Genomic DNA, 18,240 nt, shown 5'->3' with positions numbered 1-18,240 from the left:
CAAAACATCAAACAGCAACTTAACAAGTTTGGTGAGGTGAGGAGGAAAGAGGAGCTTTGCTCACGTGCTCCTTCCTTCTCGCCACTAGGTGTGTGTACCCTGGAGCCACCCTTTTACATCGTGACGGAGTACATGCCGTATGGGAACCTGCTAGACTATCTGCGAGAGTGCAACCGGGAAGAAGTGAGTGCTGTCGTGCTGCTTTACATGGCCACACAGATCTCCTCGGCTATGGAATATCTAGAGAAGAAAAACTTCATTCACAGGTGGGTAAAATCCTATTGGGCTGGCACAGCTTCTGGCTGTAATGGTGGATGGAATTCTTTTTTTTTTCTGGGGAGTTTTCTACCAAATTTCAGCTTCACATCTATGGTCTCTTTTGGTTTTGACACTGTATTTTACCATCATTAAGGGAGATTTTGTTGGCTTTATAATGTGTTGCTATTTAGGTCTTTGGCACAGGCTTGCAGTGCCTTCTCCCCCTGACTTTAATATAAAAGTTACAATCTCTTTCCTGACATCTATGAAAGTGAGTTGGTGCTGCCATTTCTGATGTCCCCCTTCAAGGCAAAGCGTTGACAAACAAAATGTCCCGTTTTCATTCAGTCAGATAAAATGGTGCCATAAAACTGTTACCGGTGTGTGAGGAGCTGCTGAGCTCATCCTGTTCTTAGGAAACATAAACCTCTTATCCTAACAGCTAAAATACTGCAAATGCAGTAGAATTTGAAGTGTGAGCTTGAATCTTACTGCTCTTAAGAATAACTCTGCTCAGTGCTTGATCCTAGCTAGAGCAGAGCTCTTACTGTCTTTACCTGCTGTATTGAGGAGCTCTTCAGGAGAGAGAGCAACAGACCACTCAGCTACAAAACTGTATTTAAATGTGCTCTTGCCCCAGTGAAACAGTATGCTTCTTTTGTTGTTGTTGTTGTTGTTGTTGTTTTTAAATATAGGGACCTGGCAGCCCGAAATTGCTTAGTTGGAGAAAATCATGTGGTGAAGGTGGCTGATTTTGGCTTAAGCCGACTTATGACCGGAGATACCTACACAGCTCATGCTGGAGCCAAGTTCCCAATCAAGTGGACAGCCCCGGAGAGCCTGGCCTATAACACCTTCTCGATCAAATCAGACGTGTGGGGTAAGCAAACCCTCTTCTGGTGTTCTGTTCCTTTGCGTTTTGTTTTTGTTTGACAGCCTGGGGAGGAAGTTGCTTTCTGGCCTGAGGGGAAACACAGGGGTAAGGTAAAGCTCAAATGCCAGGCCATAACATCCCAGTTCAATAGCATTTTTGGCACGTAAAGTCTCTATCAAGACTGGCCTAAACATCTGCGAGAAAGAGACGCTGCCTCAAGCTGCAGTGAAAGCCACAATCTTAAAAAGCAGCAGAAGAAAGGAGGGCAATCTTATAACCAGGATTTTTTTCCTCCTTGTGCAGCCTTTGGGGTGCTCTTATGGGAAATTGCCACCTATGGGATGTCACCGTACCCAGGCATTGACCTGTCCCAGGTGTATGATCTGCTGGAGAAGGGCTATCGGATGGAACAACCTGAGGGGTGCCCTCCGAAGGTTTATGAACTGATGAGGGCATGTAAGTATTTTCTTCCAGTTTGGGAGACAAACACCAGGATGAGTGGGAGAAGTCTGTAATTCTTTCCAACTTTGCTTTCCGTGTGCCAGTTTGTTTGCTAACACGGAAGTGTTCACATTACCCAAGAGATACCTGGTTACTGATGCAAAACAAGACCAGTCTCGTGGGGCAAAAATTCACCTCCAAGAACTGGCAAATGGTACTACTGTGTTGTGAATGGGACTCCCACTGTGGAATCACAAAATTGAATTCAGACCGCCCAGTTAGCATAGCATACCCAGAATTCTCCTTTGCCTGGACAAGGAAAAGGGAGATCAGAAAAGCCTGTGGGGAATGGGAGAGACTGGGCTTTCTGAAATGGGTTCCTTTGCTCTCAAGACCTTGTTTGTTAGGAATATGTAAGGTGATTGCTGCTATGAATTTGTACCTGATGAATCTACAGCTCACATAATAGCAGATCACAGGCTGTGTGCAGGTCAGAGAGCTTAGTTTCTACCTCGTTGAACAAAACAAAATATCCACCTCTACCCTGCTTCACACAGAGACCTTCCTTGCTTTCTCGTGCTGCAGGTTGGAAGTGGAATCCACCAGACAGACCTTCCTTTGCTGAGACCCACCAGGCCTTTGAGACCATGTTCCACGACTCCAGCATCTCTGAGGGTGAGTTACCCTTTTGCCTTATTTCTGAAACATTAGTGAAACAGTTTCAGCTCCAGAGTGTCTTGTGGAGCCTTACGGACAGGCTCTTAAGGCTCCTCTGGTAGCCACGTGAGGGCTTCATCCCTTAATTTTGTCAACCCTGTATTTGTAAATACGTGATCTCATTAGCTACTCAAATACTGAATACACTTGAGCAATATTCTAGTGCAGGGAACAGGGTAGTAATTCATTTGAGCACCAACGTGCGCAGGAACAGAGCTAGGGAATATCATCTCTTTCTGCTCAACTGGACTTGCAGAATAGTGAGTGATGCTGAGAGAGAGAGAGAGAGAGAGGAAGATAAATCATAGTCCACTTTTAACCGCCAAAATTGCATGATGAAACACTATTCTACCAGCTTTCCTTTAAGAAAAAGTCTTACTTCCTGAATCTCTGGATCTTCTACCTCAACTACCTCTAGGAGCAAATCTGTGCAATTGAACTCTCAGACATAGTCAACTGGGAGGTGGTGAGAACTAGTGGTGAGAAGGGTGAAAGCAGACAGGAAACAAGGAGAACCATCCAGTCACCTCCCTCCTACAGGAAAAAAAAAAAAAAAAAAAGAAAAGAAAAACCACATCAGATGACTGAATTCTACCAGGGAGGTTGTAGAATAGGCTCTTCAATTGGTCCCAGAAATGCCAAGCTGGGGGTGGCCAGGAGATTTGTTTTTGTTGGTTTTAATCACTTATCTGGTATTGGTGTTGGGAAGGAAGCGAGCTGTCCTGACTTCCCATACGGAGAGTCAGTGCTTTGTCTGAAGCAAAGGAGCTCAGATCCAGAGGGAACACAACTTCGGGGTATTCCAGCAACATCTGTGTGCAACACGGCGATTAGAAACAGAAGCAGCTGCTTTCTGGAGCTTCAGCTCTGTTCCGTGAGCAGCCCTTGCCCCAGTACAGACCTTCTCTTGCACAGACCTTTTGTGCTGAACTTGTAAAAATAGAAATGAGTTAATTTGAAAGCATTAGGGGAGGCATCTTACTATAAACACCTCTGGACTCGAGCAAAAACTGCATTTATAGATAGCTTGCTTTCTCAGTCTTGTGCCTCTTCTTCCTAGTCTGAGTCTGTGGTAAAGACCTAAATTTCTTTTTCCCTTCCTCTGCTGGTCTCTCTTCCAACTATTCCCTCTGTTTTTTTTTTTTTTCTTTTCTTTTCTTTTCTTTTCTTACAGAGGTAGCAGAGGAGCTTGGAAGAACAGCCTCCTCCTCATCCATAGTTCCCTACTTGCCCCGGTTGCCCATGCTTCCCTCCAAGACTAGAACACTGAAGAAACAGGCAGAGAACAAGGAGAATATTGAAGGAACACAGGACTCTGTGGAGCACTCAGCCTCCAGCTCAGCACCAGGTATGGGCCCTAGGACAGTGGCAGTCACACCAGGTCTTTGGGATAGCTCTGCTGCTGGTGGAAAATGCTGGAGAAATAAAAGAAAACAGAACAATGTCTCCCGATGGAGATCTGCAGCAAACTCTCCTGGCGGGATGGCTTGTGGGCTTAATGTTTCGGCGAGGATGCAGTTAAGTGCAGTGGCTTTTCTGGGTTTGTACCCAAATGCAGCACTTACTGTGTTACTCCAGGAGGACAGGCAAGGCGAGAAATCTCCCGGGGTATGTTCACTCTTCTTGAATAGCGAATTGGAGTGGTCAGGCCGATGGAAGTTTTGCTTTCTCAGGGAGCTGATGTGGCAGAAAGCAGGAAGGCTTTTTCTTTAGCAGCGTAGAAGGGCGCAGAAGAGGATGGGAGTTCTTGGTCACAGTCCAGGTGCCACTTTTCATTGCTGAGGATGCAGGAGAACTACCGTTGACAAACTGAGATGGGACCATGTCTGAGCAGACGCTGTTCAGACCTCTCCATTTTGCGAAGAAACAAAATCCTGGAGTGTGAAACAGTTTTGTGGCTCTGGTGAGATGATTCTTCAGGCTTGCTTAAGTTGGCAGCCAAGTTAGTCCCACCTGGCTTAAGCGCTGCTTCTGTGACAGGCCAGTGCTTTTAACTGCAGGCACTGAGGCATTCAGGCTGGTTGCCACCACAGCTGCATGACTCTTTACCAGCAACCAGAAAACACCACAGGCTTGTTGGTTGTCCTCTCGATAAATCCTGTTGTATTTTTTTTCCCTTTAAATTTGGTTTTGTTACTGTTTAAACAAGACCGCTTCAAAACTAAAACTGACGAAACGCAGGAGATTTTCTTTTATAATGGCAGTATTTAGAGAAGGAGGAAAAAGCTATGGGAAGAGAGTAAGAAATTAACCGGAAGAAGAGAATACTTCACTTTTTCCTGAACTCTCTCCTAAATCATAGGCAATGGGCAGGTTATATATGCAGAAACAGGAAAGAAAAATCAGAGGCACATCAGCACAAAACCAGAAACTCCGTCTTCCCCTCTCAGTCCTGCTTGGGAGATCCTGGGCAGCTAAATAACCACCCAGGTCCTGACACCCGCTGCAGGACAGGAAGGTGGAAACGGAAAATGACTTTTGGCTTTGCCTTTGTTTCTTCTGCACAGGTTTTATCAGGAGCAGCCAGGCCCCAAGCGGGTCCCCTGCGCTGCCTCGCAAGCAGAGGGACAAGTCCCCCAGCAGCCTGCTGGAGGATGCCAAGGAGACCACTTTCACCAGGGACAGGAAAGGTGGCTTCTTCAGCTCCTTCATGAAGAAGAGGAACGCGCCCACGCCGCCGAAGCGCAGCAGCTCCTTCCGGGAGATGGAGAATCAGCCCCACAAGAAATACGAGCTAACGGGTAACTTTTCCTCCGTTGCTTCCTTGCAGCACATGGACGGGTTCGCTTTTGCTGCCGCGCAGCAGGATGCCAGCCTGGCGCCACCGAAGTGCTTTGGTGTGGCCTTTGTGCCGAGGACCTTCTACAGCGAGGACAGCAGTGGTGCCAGTGGTGGCGGGGGCGTGAGCGCTGGTGGCGGGTGGTCGGGCATCACAGGTTTCTTTACACCACGCTTGATTAAAAAGACGCTGGGTTTACGAGCAGGAAAACCCACTGGCAGTGAAGAAGCGTCAAAGCCTTTTCCAAGGTCAAACTCTACATCTTCCATGTCCTCAGGGCTTCCAGAGCAGGATAGGATGGCAATGACCCTTCCCAGAAATTCCCAGAGGTCAAAAATCCAGCTGGAACGGACAGTGTCCACCTCCTCTCAGCCAGATGAGAGCACAGGGAGGGCCAGTGACCTGCTTTCCAAAAGGTTTGAAGAAGGCCCTGCTTTGACCAGAGAGAGACCAAAAGCAAAACTCTTGCCGCGAGGCGCTGCGGCTCTCCCCTTCCGAACGCCCTCTGCCTCAGAGGAGAAGGAGGGTCCAGGGCTGGCAACAGCTCCTAAGAGTAAAGAAAAAAACACTGGCCCACGGCAGGGGCCCCCCGAGGATGGTGAGAGGCCAGGGTGGTCGTCGCCAGGAAAGGCCGCAGCAATACTTCCAACCACTCACAACCACAAAGTGCCAGTCCTGATCTCACCCACGCTAAAACACAGTCCAGCCGATGTGCAGCTTATTGGCACAGACTCTCAGGGTAATAAATTTAAGCTCTTATCGGAGCATCAGGTCACTTCTTCCGGTGACAGGGACCGGCCCAGACGGGTAAAACCAAAGTGCGCTCCGCCGCCACCGCCGCCAGCGCTGAGGCTCCTGCCGCCACCGGCTGCCGGCTCCGCTGCTGCGGATGAGCCAGGCACCGCGGCGCAGCCCGGGCAGGACTCGGGCGCCGGCAGCAAGAAGGCAGCAGTGCCGGCGGCAGCCACCGGCGGGAAATGCGGGAGGCCGGCGATGCCTCCGCCTCAAGTGCCTCTGTCGTCGTCTTCCACCTCCCCGGGGAAAATGGCCAACGGCTCGGCTGGTGCCAAAGTGGCGCTGAGGAAGACCAGGCAGGCCGCCGAGAGGATCCCAGCAGACAAGATCAGCAAGGAGGCACTGCTGGAGTGCGCGGACCTGCTCTCGAGTGCCATCGCAGAGCCGACGCCGAACAGCCAGCTGGTGGACACGGGGCACCAGCTGCTGGATTACTGCTCAGGCTACGTGGACTGCATCCCGCAGACACGCAACAAGTTTGCCTTCCGCGAAGCCGTGAGCAAACTGGAACTCAGCCTGCAGGAGCTGCAGGTGTCCTCGGCAGCTGCTAGCGTCCCCGGGGCCAACCCTGTCCTTAATAACTTATTGTCATGTGTCCAAGAAATCAGCGATGTGGTGCAAAGGTAGCTACTGTCAGTCTGGGTAAGAGGAGCACACTTGGGGGGGGAGGCGGGTCTTTTTCTGTACTGATGCTTTCAAAAGGAAAGACTGATACTTGAGTATGTGAAGTACCTCAGATCACTGAGTTCTCCTCACGTTTACAGGTTCATCTCAAAAATGGGGTGGGAGGGGGTGGATTCGGGCTGCACGGGGCAGAAACCCAAGCGCTTGTGCCTGCCCTGCCAGCCTGAGCCGCTTGCACAGGCGAGCGGGGAGGCCCTCGCACCTCCGTGGGTGGCAGCAGGACAGGGCAGGGGCTGCTGGAGCGCGCGCCGGGGCTGGCGGTGCCAGGCTGGGCTGGAGCAGCGCGGAAGGAGCTGTGTGCGGGGGGGAAGGTCTAATGCACTGGCAGTGCTCGGAGCTGCTGCAGGTGGAGGCGCCACCCCCAGGGCTCGCGTTTCCACAGCGCTGTTGCTGCTGTAATGAGAACAGCAAAACGAGCTCATCCATGGAACCCGTCCCTTTCCCTCCCCTCCGCCTCGCGCATGGCCTCCTTTCCTTTACGCGGGAAGCACCAGGGGCGGTGGGCAGGCTCACCGCTGCGTTCCCCTCCCCAGCACGCAGCCTTCACTCGCTCGATGCCCATTGCTAGTGGTTGAGCACGGGTGCTAATCGATGGTCGTTTGTGAGTAGTTGGGGGTTCTTGCACAACTCGCCAGTGTTGTCATTACTAGGGGGGGGCGGGGAGGAGGGGGGATGTTTAGGGTTTTTTTGTTGTTGCTGTTTTTTTTAAGGTCTAGCTTGTTTCTAACTTGTTACCAGGTTCACCTCCCAGTTCTGTTTCGTTACCTTGCGGAAGGGGGTGCCCAAGTGCTGCTGCAGGCAGCTGGAAAAGCAGCAAACGCAGCCGAGGCGCCGTCCCTGCGCCCTGGCAGCTCCCCAGGGCTTGCTCCTCGCCTCTTGCATGGGCGCTCCAGCTCCCGTGCGTGCCAGGGAAGGGGGAGCGCTGCGGGAGCGCAGCCATCCCCGTGTCTGCACCCGAGCAGAGCCGCCTGTGCCGTGTTGCTGCCGCCTCCAGCAGGGCCCCCGCTGCCTCTCGACAGTCCCAGAGCGAAGGGGATCGTGGCTGGAAGGTGTCCCCGTTTGTGGCCTCAGAAAGCCAGGGCCTGTGCACAGCTCCCCGGCATGCAGGACGCCCTCACCCCTTCACTGAGCAGGGGCGAAAACAGGCCTGGGCCCCTGCGTGCTGCTGCTCCCTTCCACACTGCTGGCGATCATAGAGGCTTGCTTTGCACCTTAAATCCCTGCTATTCTGGGGCTAAAATGCCTTTTTAACCATGTTTGCAAGGTGTGACCATGCTGCTTTTGGCTGAGCTGTAGGGCGGGCTGGGAGCGCTGCGTGACGGCGACCTGCGCCGTCCCCCTCGCATCCCTCCGTTTCCCGTGGAGCCTGGTGAGATGGGGCCTGAAAATCCTCCCAGAGCTCCAGCGGGGGCAGGGGGAGGTTGCGCTGGGAATCCTGGCAGAGCTCCAGACCGGTATCTTGTAGACTTTACCGGGGCTTTCGTGGTTTAACCTTATCTCTGTCAGCCGGGGCACGCGCGCATCCTCACACATGGAACACGCCGCCTCTGGAAAGGGGACCTGCAAAGGGAAGTGTCTTGGGGCGCTGCTTCGTGTTGCCTTCTAGACACCAATGAGGTTGCAGCAGCTGCAGCAGCACCACCGAGCCCGGTCTCACCTGCCCCAGCCGCTGGCTCCAGGGCTTCTTCACAGCGCTGCCGCTTCTCAGCCGAGCAGCCAGGGCCCGGAGTGATTCCCAAGGGAATGGTGCTCCACCAGAAAATGTTGAGCTTTCTAGACATCACTGCAATGCTGAGGAGTTTGAAAGTAGCCCTTTTTAATCCTGCATGCCAGTCACCCAGGGAAGCTCCAGCAAAAGTGCCAGAAGAGCAGGCAATTCCCAGAATTCTTCATGATTTAAACTCGCTTTCAACCCATTTTTTTTTTTACCCTTCTGAGAAAACTTAACTGTGTCCTAACAAAACACCTCCCCTGCAGTAGTTCCTGCCCGGGCTCCGGCTGCAGTCGCTGCTCTGGGCCTTGCGCCCTGCAGGTAAAATCGTGTGGCGGGGGCAAAGCCCTGGGGCTGTCCCTAGCACTGCTCGGCCTTGGGGACAGGGCACGGTCCCCACTTGGCTTTCCTCCTTTTCATCACCCTGAAGGCGATGGCAGCCTGGCTCCCTTTTGAACTTGCACTAGGATGGGTGAGACTTGAATCTTCCCTGCAAAAGGAGACGGGATCGAGCGGAGCCTGGTAATTGCGAGTGCTAAAAAAAAGAAAAAGAAAAAAGTGTGTAACAGCAAGGTGGCCAGTGATACTTTCCTTCCCTTGTCCTCCTGATCCCAACCTGCTGCGCTCCGCTCTTTGGCCGGCAGCACCCTCGTTCCATCAGGGTGTTCATTGCTGCTGGCAGGACAAGGCTGGAGGGGGAGCCTTGGTCCTGGGAGCTGTCACGTTGGGCAGCAGTGGTCTGGCCCGAGGAGCCTCCGCGCTCCCGTCGCCCTGTGACAGACACGAATAAACCTCTTGGCATCACAAACAGCTGGGGGGTTTCTGGGGTTTTTGTTTTTCTTTTTAAACACTCAACCCTGCCACTAACTGGAGGTGACAGGCTGAAGGGCAGCAGCCCCAGCACGCGCAGAAACCTCCCTCTTCTGCACGGGAAGCACCAGCAGGCACCGCGTGCGAGGGGGCAGTGCTGGGTTAGACTAAACGATCTCTAGAGGTCCCTCCCAAGCCCAGTTCTGTGGAGGCTGCACAGGCCGGCAGCGGGGCTGCCCGCCCGTTGCCTGTAACGTAGAACCAAACCTGCAGCCTCATCCTGTGAGTAGGAAACAAACTGTTTCGGGGCCCCCGACCTCCCTGCAGGAGCTACAAGGTGAGAAGTATCTGTACCAAAGGCAGCAGCGCTCCCGAATGCGGCTGTTGTGCACAGGGGCAAGGAGGGAGGAGCTCGGCACGGAGGACAGAAATTGATTAAACTGAAACACGCTAATCACCAATCACTCTACCAGTGTTGTCAACTGTTTTTTGTTTTAAATTGTTATTGTAATATATTTTGGTTGTTTTTCTAATTTAATTCTCTCACTCTTGTCTGACTGTGAACTGCAAACAGTGTTAAACTTGATGTAAATAAGGCCCTTTGAAGGGCCTCTTTGCTTGTCGTTCCACAAAGTTTTGCCAATTGTTTTAAATAAAGGTTGCAATATTTTATTGGCAAATAAACTGGAATAGAGACTTTTTTTTTTAATCCATTTGAGCTTGTTCATTATTAAGCTGAAGTTTGCTATTTGACCTTGAGAAGACAAGATGATTTACAAGCCTGTTAATACAGGAAATAATTTTGCCAGTGTGCAAAGAGAACCAATCATCTTTATTTATGCCTTTAAGACTGAACTGACGGGTGCCAGGCAGGGCTGGTGGGAAAGGGGCTCCCGGTGCTGTGGGTCCCTAAGCCGGCGTCGGACACGCACCCTAGGGCGACCCTGCCGAGCGCAGGGTGCTGCAGCATCTGCGTGACAGCGGCCTCATTATTGGTGACATCCTCATTTTAACCAGCAATAGCAGGAACTGCTCGACCTTTCAAAATATTTTCTAGGCAACCCTGCATTGGGGCGGGTGCCCGGCAGCTCCTCTTGCTTTGTCGCTTGGCCTCCCTGCATCTTTCTCAAGGTTTTGGCATTAGGGTTGAGGCTTTTGATCAGCCAAAGCTCAGAGGAGCTTCATAAAGCACAGGCTGGCATGAACCTTAAGGTCCAGCCTCAAATCAGAGAGGTTTAAAGCAATGTGTCAAGAGAAGGAAGTAGCCAACCCATCTGCTGCCTTGAACTGCGAAGGCCCATGAGCTAATGGAGCCAGGAGGGAAACACCAAGTCTGCAGTAGGACTGAGTGCGGCTGGTCCATCTTTTCCTGGAGGTTGTTACTCCCCCTGACATCACGGAGCAGTTCAAAGCTTAAAAATACATGAAAGGGCCGCACATGCACCCAGCGTCCAGGTGGCTAAATGCTATCCTTGGTATGTGCAATTTCACCTGATCTTCCTTGGCCTGGCTCTGTTGGAAGGGAGTTTTGACCCCGAGGTCACAAAGCAATTCCTGTAACGCTGCTGAAATTTTTTTGGCCCTGCTGTAACATACTTATCATTTGGCAAGTACCCAGACAGCAAACAGCCCTGTGGTGTAGTAATGCTAATACCTGCCAAAAGCCACAGCATGCAACACCCTTTAAATAAATGAAACCCTTACTCCATCTCCGAAACCCAGAACTGCAACCTGTTCTTTCAACCACCGTCCGCTTCTACAGCCCTTTGGCCTTGAGAGGGGAGTCTGCCTCCCCCAAAACCAGTTCCTGCAGCAAGGCAAGCAATAATTCAGACTTAGGCAAGTCACTTTAATCTCAGCACGCACCGTATGTTCTACTCATTCCCATCGCTGCTTCCATACAACGGAAGGCACCAAAGAGAAAGGGACACTCCAAGCAAGAGGCTAAGGAGCTGGCATTACCAGAGAAGATAATAAAAGTCATTTCCTCATGCAAAGGCCTCCTTATCAAAAGCGCAAACCTCCCCACATGTCCCTCAACACCAGACAAGCTCATGGATGCAGGAGAGTGACAGAGAGCTTGCAGCGACACCCACGGGGCGCAGTGTGAGAGCCTGTGAAGCCACCGAGAGGGGAGAGGGCAGAGGGAGCAGGTTCTGCTGGATGGACTCTCCTGTCTGTCCGAGGCCCTCATTACATGGTGGCAATGCAGGGACGTGGACCTGACCTGCCTCCCTCAAGTACAGCATCTGCCAGCACAACCCAGCCACTACACCAGGCTCTCCCCTCCTAAAAGGTGGGACATAAAACACTCAGTGACTTGACTGGGGGTCAGTCAAGCACAAGCTGTCCCAGCATCCTCTCAGTAAGATTCAGCAAACAGTCCTCCCTGTAACAAGGCGTGAAGTTTCTGTCCCTGCCAGCGCCTGAGCATGCGAATGGGAAGCAGCTCTGAGGGGCACCTTCCCCACCGGCAAAGTCCCACCTGGTGTTCAGGGAAGGAAGTAATTGATGCGCTGAGATACAGATTTGCAGCCCTGTGCTGAGAACAGTTGCTCCTCTTCGGGGACAAACACCATCATCTTGGCCACCTCGTCAAGGGCTGCCTCCGTGTAGGGAAGTCCGCGCGCCAGAAGAGCGTCCCTCGCGCACAGCCTCACATGGCGCCGCTCCAGGGGCAGGAATGGCACGAGATAGTCAATGAGATTCTCTTCCAGGAAGCGGCTGAGGGCGAAACCGCTGTCTGCAGGAAAGCACAGGAAAACACAGGCTTCACAACCGCCCTGCTCGTCGCTGCCTGCCCTGCCAGAGCCTCGCGCAGCTCAGCCAGGCCTCAGCAGAGCCGCGCGCTCAAGAGCGCCGGCTTGGTAAGGAGGCCCAGATCAGAAGCGTCCACGTGGCATTGCTAGAGTTGCATTTTCAGCTGGGATCTGGCACCCCCTGCAAAGACAACATCTCTCTCTCCCGAACGGCTCTCGGGCAGTTCATCCAGGCCTACGTGGTGGGAGAAGGACACCCGGCTGCTTGCACGTTGTTGTCCTGCGCTTTGCTATGCCGCGAGGAACCCCAACACCTCCCCGAGGGACCAGCTCCCCCTCGGCACAGCCAGGGGGGCCAAAAACAGCCCCTGGGACAGAACAACCCCGGGGGAGAGATGCCTGTCCCCGGTGCAAGGTGCATGGTACCCTGGAGGCCGCGGTGAGCACGGTCCCGCGGCCGCTGGCTCCGTTACCTGCAGGCTGCAGCAGCTCCCGCCGCAGCCGCTGCTCCAGGAGCTCCATGGGGATCTCCTCCCGCAGCCGCCCGGCTCGCCAGAAGTCCAAGGCCACCTCGTTAATGGTGTTGCCGCCAATGTTGCTGTAGGAACAAGGGATGTCACCCAACCTCACCCCCATCAACAAAGTACTCAGAGCTGCCAGCAGCTCCCTCTGCCACCAGGCTCAGCAATGCTGGTAGCAATAGAGGATTTACCGTGTAGGGTCAGCACCCAACACTTTCACACACAGAGGAACTCGCTTCCCAGCGAGACCCTCTCTGTACACATCTATGGAACAAGAGTTTTCCACCCTGCCAGCAGGGATCCCGGGAGAGCTGCTTCCTCTTCCAGGGTGGCAGCAGGAGCCAGCAGAGTGACCCGCCACCTGTGAGTCTCCCGTCCTGGCTGGGATACAACGGACTTTGCAGGTGGCGCTTGGCATCCCACCAAACTCTAAGCTGGACTTGCAGTGGCGGGGGCTGAGCACATGGCAGGAACCCAGGTTCAGGGCAGCCTCCTCATCTCCAAAAGCCCCTGGCTGCCGTCCCCGCACAGCTCGTATGGATCCTGCTCCCAGCTGGACTGCAGGAGAAACAGCCCCTTCTGGTCAAGGAGACACAGCCAGGCCCATCCCCTAAGCCCAGCCCGAGCTGCAGGACCAGCCCAGTACCGTCACCGAGCCCCGGAGCAGCCAGTCCTGTGGGGCAGCCCTGGGTCACGCTGCCGCCGCGGGTGATGAAACCGCCCCAGGTCACTGACTGCTGCCGTTCAAGACGCCCTGCTCCCGCGGCAGCACCAAGGGCCGGCCAGGGCCGCGTCCCCCCCACGCTTGCCAGGGCACACAGGCAGCTCCGCACGGATGCTCCGAGCGGGATGGGAGCATAGTCAGGGAGAACTGGCCCCTCTCCCTGGGACAAGAGGCACTCGCGGGCAGGACTGAAAGCTGGTCCGTTCTGCAAATGCCAGGCAAAGACGTGGCTGCTCTGCCAGGAGGCTGGAGCGTTGCCTGGACAGGACAAGACAGGTAGAAATTGCTTCCTATGTGGAGGGGAAACACAACGTGGCTTCTGCAACTGTCCTACCACCACCTGCCTTAGAAGACCCCCTGCCAGAAGCAGGTTGAAGGCCGTGAATGCAACGGAGGTGCGCAAGATGCTTCTCTTTCCTTGGCGTTTTGCTGCCTTGCGCCCTGGTTTTGGTGTGTTGCCCTTCTCCAGATGCTGCCCTGCCTAGGCCTGAGCCAGGGACAGTATCAGGACACGGAGATGCCAAAGTCCTTTTTTAGAAAAGGAACCAACCTCCACTCACTGAACCACAGAAAGAGGCAATGCCCAGATCAGCCCTAGCAGCACAACAGATAATAGCACCTGGGATGCAGCCAAGCAGCTGAGGGCTGCCCTTCCTCCACTGCTGCCTAACGCTGCGGCGCTGCGTGAGACAGAGGGGCTCCCAGCAGGGCCTGCAGTGCCAGCTTCGCTCCCCAGAGCGCGTGGGCTCTCCCTGCGCAGGCGGGTAGGGCAGCACCACGCAGCCTCTGTTGTGACTCTTGCTGGGGCCTCGTCTCAGAATCTAGACACTGGGTCGGGCGTCCCAGCTAAGCTGGGCCCCAGCTCCTTCTCTAACTGGCCTGTACCTGTGGAGGGTGGCCAGCATCAACAAGTAAAACTGACCCTAGAGGCAAGTGACCCCGGAGACACCTCTCTTTCCCTGCTCAAACCTGAGCTCCTCACATCACAGGCCCTAGGCACAAAACTCCATCATTTCTGTTCCTCCCCATATGCTTGGGGCACCAGAAGTCACCTGAGGAAGAGGAAGATGAATCTCCAGTTGCCTGCTTGGCCCTTGTTGTTATAGTGAGCCATGAAGGGTTTGATAGCATCCAGAAGGCCGAAATGAAGTTTCTCTGCTTCATCAAAGATGAACAGGGACTGCCTGCAGAGCTGTGTGGTCTCGCTGATTTGCTTCTCCAGCTGGACCTGCCGAGCAGCAGGGAGGAGTGTGAGACCCCCGCGAGGCACCAAGCGCAGACCATCCCGCTGGCAACCCCGCGCCGAGGGCACTCACCTTGTATGAGTCCACGTGCTGGTGGTGGGGGAAGTGGAAGAGTGAGATGAACATCCTGACGCATTCACTCCTCAGCCCGTCCCGATACAGGTGACCAGCCACCATCCGGGCCACAAAGTTCTTGCCCGTGCCAGACCAGCCATGGAAGGACAGGACCAGCGCCTTCTCCGGCCGCGGGCTCTGCAGAAACCCTCGCACCGCCCGGATAACAACTTCTCTGGCCAAGTGCTGCCCATGGAGCTGCCCGTTGAGGTCCAATTCAAGCCCTACAGGAACGGGAGCTCAGCCTTAACGCCCCATTTCTAGCTGCTACTGCTTCAGGTGAGAGTAAGAAGAGAAGACGAGCCATGGGACTGAGCCCACACAGCCCTGGTGGTGGGGCTGGGGCTACCTGTCCCAAAGGTGCCTGAGCTGACGTTAAAACTGCAGGGTTAGCAAGACAGGCAACACTTAGAGAAGTCTGAGCACGACGCAGCAAGGGAGAAACCTGTGCTCTCCCTGCATCTGCCACTGACTGCAAAACGGCACAAATCTTCCCCTGAACCCATTTCTCCTTTGGAACCTTGAGGAAATACTCGAGTTGGATCTAAACTGGTGACTTTTAAGAGAGCACTAGTCTCAAAAACCCCAGCATCAGTGAAACACAGGGACGTTGCCCATGGGCTTAGCATGTAGCCGCCTGGCCTGCGACTTGGTCCTGGGCCAAGCTGGATCCTGCTGCGTGCACCTGGGAGCTCCAGGATGGGCAAGGACAGGCCTTGGGAAGAAACAGAGCAGATCCGTGTCCCTTACGGCACAGCGCCCTCAGAACTAACAGCTTCTCAAGCGGGACTGGGCTCAGCCCTCCCCGCTTGTTCAGCGCTCAGCTGAGAACAGCTCTTCACTTGTATCACTTATTTTTAATCATTTTAAGCAAAACAGGAGATCCCAGGGACAAGTACTGGCTGGGGGTCCCAGGGACCTACCCGTGACGTTGTTGAGCACCCTGCAGTCTCCCGTGTCGCAGCACCTGCCGAAGCTGCAGTACCAGGCAGAGAGGATCTCCAGGTAGTCGTGGCCCACCAGGGGCAAGCTCCAGCCTGCGGAAGGACGTCGGTCACCACAGAGAAGCTCCCGGTTCCCCCCTCACCGGGGCCTACGGGCCGCGTTGCCGGCCGCCCCGTCGCAGCCGGGGAACCGCGCGCGGCCCCGCGCACACGGGTAGGGGCTGAGCGCGGCCACCCGCCGAGGAAGCCGCAGGGACCCCGGGGTGGCGGCAGGGAAGCAGGAAGGCTCTTACCCGCGCGGGGGCCGGGCTCTTCCTCGCGCTCCTCCTCGCAGCCCTCCGGCCAGAGCTTGCAGGCCAGCAGGCGCCTCAGCGCCGCCACGCGCGCCCTGCCCCGCGGGCCGCCCTGCTCGGCGCCCGCCAGCAGCAGCGGCGGCAGCAGCAGCAGTAGGAGGAGGAGGCGAAGGCAGCAGCGCCCTCGGGACGGCAGCGCCCTCGGGGCCATGGCTGCCCGCGGGGGGCGCGCGTCGGCGCCCAGAGCTGCCCCTCCGCCCTGGCGCGCATCTTCCCTTAAGCCGCGGCGGCCCTGAGCTCACTTCCTGCCCGCCTGCCATTGGAGACGCCCTGGGAAAGCCGTGGGCCGGGCCGGGCCGCCTCCTCCTCCAGCCGCGGGGCCAGGCGCGCGGGGGTCCCGCCGCCATCCCCGCCGTTCGGGCCCGGCCCCCCTCCTCGTGCCCAGGTCGGGCGCCGCGGGCTCCTCTCCGCCCGGGTCCCTCCTTGCACGCGGAGGCAGCCCGAGGGGCGCAGGAAGGGCGGCCTCCGCCCAAGCAGCCGCGCAGCCGGCCTGGGTCAGCGCAGAGGCCCCGCTCATGGCACCCCGCCACGCACGTCCCAGCAGCCTCTCGCAGCCCCTCCGAGACGCGGGGACGCGGCCAGGACGGCTGTGGGGGCTGGTTGCTTGTGGGGGAGGCCCTGGCTGATCTGCAAAGAGCGGCTCTAACTGTGGAAACAGGCGCAGGCGGCAGAAGCAGCACGTTCAGTCGTGCCAAGCAGCCAGACTGCGCTGTGCCGGGGACACGAGTTGGTGGGGAGCAACAGGACAAACTGGGGCAGGGCTTACCCCCGTAACAAGGCTGAGGCGCTTTGGGCACGGGAGGAATTTCACGGCCACCCTTCTCCGCTCACGAACGTGATAGTGGAGGGGTCACCTAAACGCAGTTCATCTGTCCCAGGGGGCGCCGAGCTGACTTGTGGCACCAGCAGCGCCTGGAATGGGCCATAAGGCCACCTAGGGGTGGCAATAAAAATTACCGAGCTGCATTAAAAAGATGAGTTACTAACACCATTCCCTCTGGTCTAGCTTAAAAATAATCTATGAGGCCCAGACCTTAGCACTACTTGCAATAATCTAACGAAAAATGGAACTGTAACCAATGCACATAAGTATCAACTTTAAAAAAAATCACCTTTACTGTAGTCACAAAAAATTAAATCGCTATCAGCCCACCTGAAAAATTAATCAAGACATCATGCAGGTTTTATTTATAAAGCTTATAAAAAGACTCTTAGCCACTAGATTTGAGTCCTTGTCTCCAAGTGCTTTAGCTGAGAGGTGCTTATCTTGAGGGACAGTCTTCACAAAAAAATACCCGAGATGCTTCTGCATCCCAAAGGAAAAAAAGTTGTAAAAGCAAATTCTGAAAGATGCAATGAGGGACTGTCCCTGAAGGCACCAGCTTCCCCATAGGACAGCGCTTCGCTTAAGTGCAGTGCTTGCTAAGAGCTAGAGGGGAAAACACAAGCAGCTGCTGCGTGACCTGCCCGGGGAACGCTGGGTGACCAGGCTCGGGGATTCACAAGACACCAAAGGGAAAAAAAAAGGGAAAAAAAATCCCTCCAACACACTCACTGAGCAGCAGTTCTCTGCAGGGCCTGAAGCAAGTCTGCCTTTGTGGCAGCATTCCAGCAAGGAGTCAAAGGGAGCCCCAAGGACCTGGAGAGCAATGCTAGCGGAGAAGCACTTGGACCCGCTTTGGGAAAGTCTGGGAAAGGCAGCCGGGATTCAGCACCCTGGTACGCGCTGGCGGCCCGAACCTCACGCATCCGGATGTGCCCTGCAGCCTGGATCTGCTGGTGGCCATGAAAATCAGCAGGGAAAGGCCACGGATCCTTCCACCGTTTTTCTCAGTTTCCATAGAGCGATTCCCTCTGCACATCCAGAGAGAAGGCAGCAGCAGGACAGCCTCTCTCCAACAGCTCAATACAGTGCGGTCAAAGATACAATTAAAGGAAAATCTGGAATAAAAGTCATTTGGGAGTCCCTCCCCTCCCCCAGACTCCTATCCCCAGTCTCCCAAAAAATGAGCGACTCTATGGAAGAGCCAACAGACCACCAGTCCCACCAGTGGGATACATGAGCTAAGAGCTTATTTTCATCTCTAATCTTCCGAGTTGATACAAAAATACACAGAAAGAATCCAAAAGACATTTGGGGAAAATGCTAACTTTCAAAACCTTATTTTCCACTGCCTCAAAGTTATTCCTAGTCTTTTTTTTTCCCTGTAAAATGATGTTAATTATATAATAATTAAAAATACTTGAAAAGTCTTCCAGTTGTAAGAAGTTGTAAGAATTCCCATTGTTACTAAGGCCAAACACGTCAATATTTAACAGGTATTTGTTAAAACAGCTTTCAAAACAAGCTGCTTCAGCTTTTCAAAAATGGAAACTCCAAAACCACCACCAAGTTCTTGAAAAACGGCAATGTTAAAGGTCAAAGTTTGCACCTTGCAGCTGCGGGAGAACTGATGCTCCTGGTCATTTATCCAGGCCAACCTGCCCAGCCCGCCAGCGCTCAGTGCCTTCG

The 18,240-nt window shown here is 54.5% G+C and overlaps 2 protein-coding genes across 3 annotated transcripts in view; one reads left to right on the top strand and one right to left on the bottom strand.

The window, feature by feature from the left end:
- Nucleotides 1–6,538, top strand: part of ABL2 (ABL proto-oncogene 2, non-receptor tyrosine kinase) — a 32,374-nt gene extending 25,836 nt beyond the window's left edge. Inside the window, exons 6-12 of one of the 2 annotated variants that reach the window (XM_088524871.1) lie at nucleotides 89–266; nucleotides 954–1,138; nucleotides 1,436–1,588; nucleotides 2,159–2,248; nucleotides 3,465–3,638; nucleotides 4,798–5,031; nucleotides 5,347–6,538. In XM_088524871.1, the coding sequence (XP_088380997.1) occupies nucleotides 89–266; nucleotides 954–1,138; nucleotides 1,436–1,588; nucleotides 2,159–2,248; nucleotides 3,465–3,638; nucleotides 4,798–5,031; nucleotides 5,347–6,491 (2,159 nt within the window). In that variant the 3' untranslated portion in view covers nucleotides 6,492–6,538. Of the gene's footprint in view, nucleotides 1–88; nucleotides 267–953; nucleotides 1,139–1,435; nucleotides 1,589–2,158; nucleotides 2,249–3,464; nucleotides 3,639–4,797 lie in introns of both variants that reach the window. The other variant, XM_088524870.1, reaches the window with a different exon arrangement.
- Nucleotides 6,539–11,535: 4,997 nt separating this feature from the next.
- Nucleotides 11,536–15,879, bottom strand: TOR3A (torsin family 3 member A). Its single transcript, XM_088524891.1, has 6 exons — nucleotides 15,586–15,879; nucleotides 15,355–15,499; nucleotides 14,390–14,655; nucleotides 14,126–14,301; nucleotides 12,302–12,426; nucleotides 11,536–11,812 (listed from the first exon to the last, which is right to left on the bottom strand). The coding sequence occupies exons 1-6, from the start codon at nucleotides 15,877–15,879 to the stop codon at nucleotides 11,562–11,564; spliced, it is 1,257 nt and encodes a 418-aa protein (XP_088381017.1). The 3' UTR covers nucleotides 11,536–11,561.
- Between the last annotated feature and the right edge of the window lie 2,361 nt (nucleotides 15,880–18,240).

Source organism: Tinamus guttatus, unplaced genomic scaffold (genome assembly GCF_059628265.1).
Source record: "Tinamus guttatus ecotype Peru unplaced genomic scaffold, ASM5962826v1 Tinamus_guttatus_pri_ptg000215l, whole genome shotgun sequence".
Lineage (NCBI taxonomy): Eukaryota > Metazoa > Chordata > Aves > Tinamiformes > Tinamidae > Tinamus > Tinamus guttatus.
This window is presented reverse-complemented; position numbering and strand designations above follow the sequence as displayed.

Coding starts and splice junctions, on each gene's coding strand:
- TOR3A (XM_088524891.1), bottom strand. CDS start 15,879: ATGGCCCCGAGGGCGCTGCCGTCCCGAGGGCGCTGCTGCCTTCGCCTC. Junction 14,656..15,354: donor GGTGCTCAACAACGTCACGG/GTAGGTCCCTGG, acceptor CCGTTCCTGTAG/GGCTTGAATTGGACCTCAAC. Junction 14,302..14,389: donor AGCACGTGGACTCATACAAG/GTGAGTGCCCTC, acceptor GCTGCTCGGCAG/GTCCAGCTGGAGAAGCAAAT.